Source organism: Phoca vitulina, unplaced genomic scaffold, assembly GCF_004348235.1.
Source record: "Phoca vitulina isolate PV1807 unplaced genomic scaffold, GSC_HSeal_1.0 scaffold5, whole genome shotgun sequence".
NCBI classification, from domain to species: domain Eukaryota; kingdom Metazoa; phylum Chordata; class Mammalia; order Carnivora; family Phocidae; genus Phoca; species Phoca vitulina.
Window position 1 is genome coordinate 4,033,386 of NW_022589708.1, and position 12,007 is coordinate 4,045,392.

The window sequence follows — 12,007 nt, forward strand, 5'->3', positions numbered from 1 at the left end:
ATATTTCCCTAATACAGCTTAGCAGCCACGCTCCTCACTCCTGTTCCCTCCAGACAGATCCCCATGCCCACACTCATGCTGGGCGGCTATTCACCGCACTGCCTACGTGTGCTTTCCTCTTTACTGACAGAGCTTCCTTCGGAGCCCCTCAAAAATCACATTCTACTGCCCAACTCTTCCCGCTCATACCAGACTCCATTTCCATTAACTGTTTTCTACTTTCTTATGAGGATTTTTTCCTCTCTACTTAGATTAGAAGTTTTCTGAAGACAGGACTCATATCTCCTGCACTTGACCACCCAAGTGACATGTCTACATCAGGATTAATTTTATGACTTCAGTGTTTTCACCAAATGTTATAATATAGAATATATATTATTACACATCTTATATATTATACATATATGTTCCTCTCGGTCTCTGGGTTTATGATTTTCCTATTCTTAATTTTTCTTAATTTTCTTGATTTTTTTAACCCGATTTAGGCATTATTTGTCCTGTTGATATTTTACATAAGAATAATCTCTATGTTGTTGCATGACTTTTAAATCAATATAGGGTTTATATCTGCCTGCCATTTAATTTAGACATGTTCCAACAAGTACTGCCTGGTGAACATGGACAAACTGCTTCCCTCTTTCACTCAACACCGCTGGAAGGTACTGGGAGGGGGAGGGGGGCGGTGAACTTGGCTGAGAGCATCGCTGCCCCTGGAGGTGCTTACAGCTCCACAGAGGGGATGGCCATGAAATGAAGAGCTCCAAGTAGGAAGAGACTAATAAAACGGTAGCTAATTCCTATTCCTATGGTATTTCTACCCATGAATTCAAAATGAGATAATAATGAATTTTGCAGCACAATCTCATCATCAAAGGAAACAATTTCATTGGGAAAAAAAAGTTTCATTAAAAATTTAAATGAACAATTTACAAGGAAATCACATGCTTTCCAGGTAGGTAATTCTTTAAAAAAATTATAATAATTTTACCAAAATTTTGCATTTCGTTCATCTGTACTAAACTTGGAAGTTTTAACTATGTTCTTTCGAAAGAGGACTATTTGATTATTTCAGATCCTAAAAAAAAAAAAAAAAAAAAAGCCCCTAACATTTAAAAGAAATACCATCCTCCATCTCCCCAACCAGGAAACAACAAACAAAAACCATGAAAACCCACATCGGAAAACTTTCATGTCATGTACCTTCTTTGTCATCGTGGTGGATAATTGCATCCTGTATCATGTCGGCAAGGTTAAAGTGAACTTTTTGATTCTTCCCATGCTTCAGCTTTTTCAGGAATCCTTCCTGCTTCTGAAAAGCCTTCTCTCTTTCATAGTAGGCTTTGATCTGCTCGCAACGCATGCGCTTCACCAGCCTTTGCCGCTGGCCAAGGGGAAGGGACTCCAGCAAGCACTGGTCAATTTCCATTTCATGGGTTCGAAAAATGTTACATAGCTGAAAGCAACCTGCAAGAAACACAGTGAGAATGTCACTAGACCCATTATTACAACAATACAGTAGCACGACAGAGCGTACTCGATTCCCTATTGCCCAGCACACAAGTCAGAAACTCACTCATTCCTCTTTGCGCTTGACATGCAAATAGCAAAGGCCTTCTCACAGATGGAGAGAGAAGCAAAGAGAGCTGATGTCTTATTCAACATCGCACGGTAATAAAATAAATAATAAAATCAGAGCTAGATGTGTAGTTTTGTGCAACTTAATTATTAGCAAACACCATCCTTTCTTATTCTTTTAAAATCTTCACCAAAGACCTAAAAGTTCTACAGATGCATTAAGGTTCCTTCTTTGAATAACGCCAACTAAACTTTGTGTGTTAATTTTTGGCAGAAAGCCATTCTGAGTCTTTCAGCACACCCTAATAAAATCGGTTTTGTATATCCCTATGACTCTGCTTATCTAGCATAATAGAACCTATGTAGGCTATCAACTGTTTATGTGACACAGTGATTATTTCCACCAATATATTGCTAAACACTTTTCCTATGGATTGGTAACATTCATTTCTAAGAGACCTAATATTGGTTGAACAATAAAACAGAGGGTGCCTGGGTGGCTCAGTTGGTTAAGCGACTGCCTTCGGCTCAGGTCATGATCCTGGAGTCCCGGGATCAAGTCCCGCATTGGGCTCCCTGCTCAGCGGAGAGTCTGCTTCTCCCTCTGACCCTCCCCCCTCTCGTGCTCTCTCTTTCTCATTCTCTCTCTCAAATAAATAAATAAAATCTTTAAAAAATAAATAAACAAAAAATAATAAAACAGATTTTTCTCTTGGCAATTCAGAACCATGGATAGAATTGTTGCTGTTGTGGTCTCTGTCTTATTAATATAGTGAATAACAGACTGAATTCTCTGTCCTGAAACTGAAGCAATCTTCACTTTCTTTCAACGTGATATTCCTTAGAAACACTACCCCAAACCCCTATAATGGAAATGTACAAGCTCATATATCTACCACTAGATTAAAATTTTACTATTGGCAAAAAATTAACATTAGAACACTGAAAATTCGAGAGTCGAACCCACAAGTTCAGAGAAGTGTTTGTATGTTCTTCTCTTCAGGTATTTATGATGGAAGTCTCAAGCAAGTAAAAGGAACTATGCAAGCCCCCAAATGTGGCTGATCATATGCCATGTCTGGAAAGATGACTCAGAAAGGGCACTGCTGCTTCATCTTCAGAGAGATGCCCAACTCCTTTGAAAGGACACCACGTTGTGACAAGGCAGTTTCCATTTCTGTATCACTTGACGCTTCGCAAAGTGTTATTCTCACAACCACCAGGCCAGACCATTTCTCTTTTGCAAGTAAAGAAAACGAAGTTGAGAGAGGCTAATGACTTGTCCAAGACCAAAGAGATGATTATATGACAATCACAAATGTTCCATAAAGGCTCAAGAAAAAAACAGAATAACAGACAGTGACTCTCTACAGCCAGATATTTAAGATATATAAGGAGGGGGGAGGAGGAGAGGGAAGCAGAGCTGGGAAATTTTGTTCTGGTTGTTCGTTAGTATTTGACAACATTCTAGAATCCTATATTTTCATTAAGATCTTCATATGTATTTGTAGATTCATATTGTACATGTAGATTTCATATGTATCATATGTCATATGTATTTGTCAGAGTGATGTGAGAAGCATCAAATAACTACATATAAAACGTTTGCTTTCGGGTGCCTGGGTGGCTCAGTTGGTTAAGCGACTGCCTTCGGCTCAGGTCATGATCCTGGAGGCCCCGGGATCGAGTCCCGCATCGGGCTCCCTGCTCAGCAGGGAGTCTGCTTCTCCCTCTGACCCTCCTCCCTCTCATGCTCTCTGTCTCTCATTCTCTCTCTCAAATAAATAAATAAAATCTTTAAAAAAAAAAAAAAGTTTGGTTTCCAGTGACCTAAACACAAAGACACAGCGGTGGCCGTGAAATCCCGGAAGTCGGTCCGTGTGATAAAAGCCGTGATCACCAGCAGATCGTCTCTGCGTGCTCATTAGTAATGGCAGGAGATATCTTCTGCCTTCCAATCTGTTCAGAGAACTGCACTTGGGTTCCCAGGACCCGGTGGCTGCCATGACTTTCCTGGTGTGTGAGCAGGTGCCCAGAGCATCAGGGGAACCACTGGAAAACCCGAAGAGGTAAAGCCGATGACCTCACAGCGTGTCACCTGCTGAGGAGCACGTGGTCAAAGGTGGAGGACAACCTCATAAACACAACAGTCCTCTGGCATTTGGCTCATACAAAAAACCGCACTGTGGAATTTTCAATGAACTTTTAAGGAGTCTGCAGTGACAGCTCATGATGCATCGAGCAGCCCTCTCAGTCTGTCAAAAAGGAGCACTGAGGGATGTTCATAAATTAATTCCCTCATGATTTGGAAAATCAGATGCCAAGGCTGTTAAATTTCAAATCCCTACATGTATAAAATATTGATTTTTAGCATATTTTCTTGTTAGATCATTCCCCGTGCTTTGATTTTAAGTGGTCTGAACTTCCATTTATTTTACTTCTAAATATGTAACGGGCGCTGTGACTTTCTTTCTGTGTCATTATGCGCGGAACAGCTATGTCATGTATATGCGCTGTTCTCAGTCTGCAAGACACCACACTAAAAATAAGGTAGTTTTGGGAAACGTAGTTTTGATGTAGTCTACCCAAAGCCTATGAACTTGGTCACTGGGGCACTAAGAGTAACAGCCATTAATAGCTCAGGTGCCAATTGGGACAGGCCAAGCAGGCAGGTGGGTAAGGCTGAAGAGGAGCTTCATGGGTCTGAGCTGAGCAAGGCTGATCTGCATCCCTGGGATGGGGGTCCTGGGCACACGCTTGCTTTCCACTGTCCCGCAGGAGAGTTGACAGGGTCCTGCCTGCCCAGAACCAAGAGCTTTTCCCCGGTAATGACTGTAATTCTTTCCTGCTATTTTGGCCTAGAAAAAGCCACACATGAACTAACACAACTTCAACATTATTTGAACCTCATTCTCACATTCCCACAATGATATATGAGCTCATTAGTATGCAGGACACATTTATAGTAAAAGAGCATATTTGCATTATGTGGCAGAGACTGACTTGGGGAGACCAGTTGTCTTTTCTCCTTAGATACATGAGTAGATGTCATTTTTGAGTTTCCTGGGGCTGGCTCACAAAAAAATGGTCACATGCATTTTATCATGTTCTATCCCCCCTACAGCTTGCTGCCTGTGAACATGGTGGCCGCGAAAACCACATAGCAAAAATGGCCACGTGTCAGAGAGCCTCAGTTTCTCCACTGCTGCTTGGAGCACCCTCCACCAACCAGCCCTTCTCTTAACTCTGTGTCTGAGAAAGAAATGAACTTCTACTGCGTTTAGGCACTGAGGTTTTGGGTTTTAACTCTTAAAAAAATTAACATCACCCTAACTAGAAATTTTTTTTTTCTTTTAATCTTCACAGTGTTGAGTGGTGATCAAGGGAACATTCAGATTTTTGTAGAATTTTGAGTGGTAAGACTACACCATTACTACCTACCAAGTGGGGTTCTAGCAAATTTTTGACACTAGGCTCTGGTGCAGTGGGAGTGGAATCTTTAATTTGTTGGGCCTGCCTATTATCACGGTGCAAATTTCACAGTCGGTTTCAAGCTACCAATGTCACATCACTAAACAAAGAGATGGGAAGAGGTACTCTCCCTAAGGCAGGGCAGGCCGGGTTCAGCAAAACCATGGCACCAAGCCCACGATGGAGAATCACGGCTTCATATGCATCAGAATTAACAAATATTCAGGAAAAGATATTCTAGCAAGACCTCCAATGTGTGAGTGAAGGAGATAGCACCAAGAATTACCCACTTCTCAAGAGAAAATAACTATAACTATAACCATAAGTATATATATCTATGTATCTATCCATATATCATATATATACATATATATATATATATATATATATATATATATATATATATATATATAATAAATATATAACAGTCTTTGTCCAGGATTTTTTTTTAAAGATTTTATTTATTTGAGAGAGAGAGAGAGAGAGAGAGCACGAGCAGGGGAGAGGGAGAAGCAGGCTGCCTGCTGAGCAAAGAGCCCTATGCAGGACTCAATCCCAGATCCTGGGATCATGACCAGGGCCAAAGGCGGACACTTAACTGACAGCCACCCAGGCACCCTGGGATGTTTAAATGATTTAACCAAATGTAGTTTGAGTTATCAAAGGAAGACAAGAGACCATATGCTTTAAATTTCTTTTTTGACAGAGAGAGAGAGAGAGAGACAGCGAGAGAGGGAACACAAGCAGGGGGACTGGAAGAGGGAGAAGTAGGCTTCCCGCTGAGCAGGGAGCCCGATGAGGGCTCCATCCCAGGACCCTGAGATCGTGACCTGAGCCGAAGGCAGACGCTTAATGACTGAGCCACCCAGGCGCCCCTGCTTTAAATTTCTTAATCATCAAAATCATTCACTTGTAGAAGGTAATGTTAAATAACAAAAAATGGAAAAAACTGAGTTCTGATCTTAGATATCATATTTTCTACTTAGGACCTGGGGTGAAATATTCAACACTTTTAAGATTTTTGAAATATATAAAAAGGAGGCAATATTTCAAATTTGCTGGGATATTTAAAAAAGAGGAGATAGTTTATAAAACATGTCTGACACATGTAAGTACTCAATGAATGGAAATTATTTTTATTAGGAATATATTATGAGGATCTGTGTGTCCCAACTATTGTATAGATGGGCTATGTTAAGAGAACCAAAGAGAAGGGAATGTGTCATATGGAGGGCTCTCTCTCCCTTTTATGTTCTTTCTGGTTCTACCATGCACCATGAATGCTCGAGGCACAAGGTCTTTGCACCTGCTGTTCCCAGTGCCTGGAACACTCATCCCTCAGATGGTGGGAGACCATATGGTTAGCATCCTCCTTTCCCCCACATCTTCTCTCAAAATCTCCTTCTTCATGAGCCTTTCATGGGCCCCTTTATCTCTATTTGCAAATGTTTCCTGACAATACTTCCAATTCCTATTTCTTGCTTTATTTTTCCCCTTAGTATTTATCACCCTGAATTATGTTTCTACAATATCAATCATTATACTTAGAATGTATATTATACTCATGCTAATGCTGTTTACAAAAAATACTTACACCATATATTTTCTTATTTATCTATAAGCCCCCAAAAAGCAAGAACTTGGATTATTTTATCCACTGCTTATTCTCAGCATCTGGAATAGTAGATATTAAATATTTTTGTTGTTGTTAGTGAAACTGTTTAATTAAATTGCTGGCAGAGAAACCGTATGTATTACTAAAACTTGACCCAGCCCTCAACATACAGTAGGTAACAGATGTTTATTACTTCTGCTCTTACAGAAATGCACAATAGCACCATACTTCTCACCTAATTGCTCTTCCTCACAAAATTATCTGGACTGACACAGTGTAGCCAAGTTTATGATAGTATTGGATTTCTTAATCTACCATATTACTCCTTTTATTTGGGGGGGTGGGCTATATATAGGGCTATGCTGCAATTCTAGATAAAAATTTAGAGACATTTACCATAGCCAGAAATCCCTGCTCAGCAAACATGCATCTCTATATAACAAAATTTGAGAGCCAGCAAATAAAATACATCAAGGAAAAAACAAAGATCTACATTCAGAAATAATTACAGAACATCTAGCTAAAAAATTAGGAGCTCCATGCCTTGGTCTTGGAGGGCCCTACACACTGTGCCATGATCTCAGGATGTCACGTTGTAGCAAACCAGAAACATAAAGAATAAAATTAAGGAAAAGAGAACTAGGAAAATGAACTCCTGAAATTATTCTGCTGTACAACTACCAGAAATACCTTCATCTCAATAAGAACCAAAACCTTCATGGGGTCCACGGTGCACTCATTGTGGGAGGTTTTTGCACCTCTTTCCACGACTGGCAGATCAAAGAGGGAATAAAAAATGATAAAAGCACAGATAATTTGATCTCAAGGACATTTACAGACACTTGCACCCAATTTTCAGGGGAACAGACATTCATGGATGATTTATGAAGTTGACTATGTCTTAGGCCACAAAGCAAAGCAAATTTCAAAAAATGCTAAAGAACTGAAATTATAGAAGCGGTTTCTTAGCACACTTGAGGACGGGACATCACCTCTAGAGGTGAAGCCACACCTCCCAACGTGCTCAGAAACTCACAACGCTGAGCCTAAATAAAGCAGATCTAAGGAAGAAAACTAAGGGAAATCATACTTTTCCAGCACCAACCATTGAGGAAAGTCTACATCAAAATTTCACGGATGAAACTATAACAGTGCATAGAAATAAATCTACAGCTTTAAATGTACCTGTTAGAAAAGAATCTCGTCCTAGAATCGGTGACCACAGCATCTTCGTAGGAAAGAGCAAAAAAGGAAAGTTCAAAAAAGAAAGAAGAAAATAATAAAATGAGGGTCCGAATGGATAGAAAGGAAATAAAGGATGAGCAAAGTCGAAGAAAGACATGGGAAATGGACAATATCCAGAAAAAATATATCTTACCAAAAAATGACTCAAGAAGAAAGAGAAAACTTGAATAGACTTACAGTCATTACATTAATGAAATTAATTGTTAAAAATCTAATTACAAAAAAATGAAACAAACATACAAAAGCATGGCCCAAATGATTTCACAGGCCTTTAAGGAATGGATAACCTGTGTTTTCCCCCAATTTTTCTACAGACTAGAAAAAAATGGAAATGGCCTCAACTCATTTTCTGAGACTAGCATAAGCTACCAAAACCAAATGAGAACATCATAAAAAAAGGAGTTACAGATCAGTAGTATGTGCACATACACATGTAAATAGCCTACGTACGTATGTTTGTTGGTGTGAATAAAAAATGGCTAATTTTAGAACATCTATGAATGTATGTCACTTCTTTCAATTCTGTTTCAAATTTAGAAAAGGAAGGCCCTCTATCATTGCTTTTATTAAATGAAGGTTTAAAATGAAGGTTTCCATTAGCATAGAAAACAAAAGGAAAAGAAATAAGGACCCTAACATGAGTAAAAGAAGGGAAAACCAGTTATCATTGTAAACACTGTTATCCTCATAAGAAGTCAAACACATTCTATGACTCAGCCATTAGCACTGATAGGCCAGAATTTTGCTCAACACAAGTTAATATACACACACAAGAAGAAAGTTACATTTTCAAACCTAATAATAGATGTTCAGCCTTACCTATGTCTAGAAAAATTTTAAAACATATCATTTCACACTCATGTGACTGACAACGTTGTCCCGTTGCTATTAAAGAGAAATTGGAACTACTTCACTAAACTGAAGATGTATCTCTCCCACAACCATGATAAGTACTCTAGAAACCCTCTGAAATACGTTGCACGTAAAAATAAACAAATACGAAATAATCTAGCATGCAGTGAAAAGGATTAGGAGTAACAAAAGTCAACTTTGTAAGCAATTCCTTCCCTCAGTTTTGGAGGAAAAAAGTCTATTTTGCCACCTGTGCCCTTGAATATTTTCTGTTATTGGTACCGGTGGAAGAGACACCTAGATCAACAAAACCTGAAAAAGAAAACCTGGAAAGACTTCTGCGCACAGGCGGCTCACTGTTTGTGACAAAGTGCAGTGAGTCAGTGAGGAGAGTCTTCCCAACAAACAAGGGTGGGGCCCCTGGACAGCCATAGCGAATAAACGGGCCTCCACCCAAACCTCACACCATACAGGAAAACGAATCCAAAAGGAGGAGATTATGCTAAGTGAAAGAAGTCAAGCAGAGAAAGTCAATTATCATATGGTTTCACTTATTTGTGGAACATAAGGAATAGCATGGAGGACATTAGAAGAAGGAAGGGAAAAATGAACGTGGGGAATCAGAGGGGGAGAAGAACCATGAGAGACGATGGACTCTGAGAAACAAACTGAGGGTTCTAGAGGGGAGGGGGTGGGCGGGATGGGTTAGCCCGGTGATGGGTATTCAGGAGGGCACGTATTGCATGGAGCACTGGGTGTTATACGCAAACAATGAATCATGGAACACTACATCAAAAACTAATGATGTAATGTATGGTGATTAACATAACATAATGAAATTAAATTAAATTAAATTAAAAAACAAACAAAAAAAACAAAAGGAATCCTAGATCTGAATGTAAAGCTATAATACGTTTGGAAGACCGTAGGAGGAAACCGCTGAGACCTGGCTTTCGTAGACCTGACACCAAAACACATTCCATAAATGAAAAACAAACTGATGAACTGGATTTCATCAAAACTGAAAACAGTGGTGTGTCAAAGCCATGCTGAGAGCAAAAAGAGGCAAGCTAGAGAACGGGAGAAAGTACTTGTAACCACCTGTCTGACAAAGACTCACATCGAGAACATGTAAAAACCTTAACGTCCAACAGCAAACAGGCAGATGATCCAACTGGAAAATGGGAGAAGGCATGACAGACATTTTTCACGGACACAGATGGACGGCGAGGAACAGGCACACGAGGAGACGTCTGATAGCGCCGGCCATTAGGGAAATGTTCATTAGAAGCACTATGACTTATCACTACACACCCATCAGAAGAGCTAAAACCAAAATAAAATTAGTGGGGTGTGTGTGGTGCAGTCGGTTAAGCCTCAGACTCTTGGTTTCGGCTCAGGTCATGATCTCAGGGTCGTGAGATCGAGCCCCATGTCGGGCTCCGTGCTCAGTGGGGAGGCTGCTTGAGACTCTCTCTCCCTCTCCCTCTGCTCTTCCCCACCCCTGCTCACGCTCTCTCTCTCTCTCAAATAAATAAATAAATCTTTAAAAAAAATGAAATAAAATTAGTGACAATACCAAATACTGGCGAGGATGTGGAGAAACAGGATCTCTCAACATTGCTGTTGTGAATGTAAAATAGGACAGCCACACAGGAAAATAGTCTGGCATTTTCTTTAAATAATGACATTCTGTATCGACCGCGCTAGGTGAGATTATGCAGGTCATCAAGCCCATTCAGGATGGTTTCCACCACGCCGAGGCCAAGGCAAGTTACAAACTTCAGAAGCAAGCAGGACAACAGCTCCCTCTGACGTGGATGGAGCTGGAGGGTATTATGCTAAGCGAAATAAGTCCGTCAGAGAAGGACAAGTAGCATATGAGTCCACTGATACATGGAATTTAAGAAACAAAACAGAAGAACATCGGAGAAGGGAAAGAAAGGAAGAGAGAGAGGAGGCAAACCATAAAAGAGACTCTCGAGGACAGAGAACACACTGAGGGTAGATGGAGGGAGGGGGTAGGGGAGGGGCGGGGTGGGGAAGGGGCGGGGGATGGGGATGAAGGCGGGCACTTGGTGGGACTAGCACCGGGTGTTGTATGTAAGTGATGGACCACTGAATTCTACTCCTGAAACCAAAACTGCACTGTATGAGAACTAACTGGAATCTAAATAAAAACTTGAAACAAACAAACAAAAAGAATGGCTTCCTCTTGTAACGTTGTCCACCTACTGTCTGGTGCTGAGTCAGCTGTCACCACGGGGCACCAGCAAGGGAACAAGGGAAGAAAGTTAGCAAACGGTGCCTTTTTAGCTTGACTGATTTTTTTATTATTATTATTATTATTATTATTAAACTAGATATTGGTGGATATGTTTTTGTCCTCCAGGAGCCGACCTCAAAAGGCTGAGAATGGAGTGGATTTGGGCATGATTAGAAATAGCTTATTACCCTAGTTGTCCTACAAGAAAATGAATTGTCAGAATGAAATAAAAATAGTGCTGTAATTTTCAGGGCGCTTGGGTGGCTCAGTCGGTGAAGCGTCTGCCTTCAGCTCAGGTCATGATCCCGGGATCCTGGGATCGAGCCCCGCATCGGGCTCCATGCTCCATGCTCAGCAGGGAGTCTGCTTCTTCCTCTCCCTCTGCCCCTCCCCATCCCCTTGTGTTCTCACTCTCTCTCTCTCTAATAAATAAATAAAATCTCTAAAAAAAATAGTGTTATAATTTTCCCTGTGAAAAGAAAGAAAATACATTTTATCATTTATAAGCAAGAATGTGTATTTATCTGAATTTACGAGTATGAATTGTATTTCAATTCCATTAGCTTATATTTGCAATTTTGGGGATGCTTCCTATCAAAGACTTCAAATACTTTTTATATTAGGGTAGGTGATCTTGATGCCCTGCGCAGATCCCCTTTACTGGGTGGTGTACCCTCCCCAGGGGCTCTGAGGATTGGCTGGTAAGGATTCAGAGCTGTTCCCTCCTCTGGAGAATTGCCTGCCAGACTCAGTCTCCCAGGGAGTGGAAGACTCTACCCACAGAAGTACAAAGACGTGTCCCCTTGACTTAAGAGGAGACGACTCTACGGCGGGATTTACAACCCAGAACAAAGTGAATCGGGAAGAGTTTAGACTTTCCCAAGACTACCTTGCTTTGCTGCTTCTTTCTGTTCAATGCCTTGCTTCCCTCACTCCCTACAAGACTTCCCTAATGATTATTCTCTCTATATATTGCCATGTGC

At 40.6% G+C, this 12,007-nt stretch overlaps 1 protein-coding gene across 2 annotated transcripts in view; it reads right to left on the reverse strand.

Moving 5' to 3' along the window:
* The window catches only part of MYO16 (myosin XVI), a 574,777-nt gene that overhangs the window by 432,303 nt on the left and 130,467 nt on the right, over positions 1 to 12,007 (reverse strand). For both annotated transcript variants that reach the window (XM_032402627.1, XM_032402626.1), the window contains exon 2: positions 1,201 to 1,464. In XM_032402627.1, coding sequence (XP_032258518.1) covers positions 1,201 to 1,426 — 226 coding nt within the window. In that variant the 5' untranslated portion in view covers positions 1,427 to 1,464. The remainder of the gene's footprint in view (positions 1 to 1,200; positions 1,465 to 12,007) is intronic.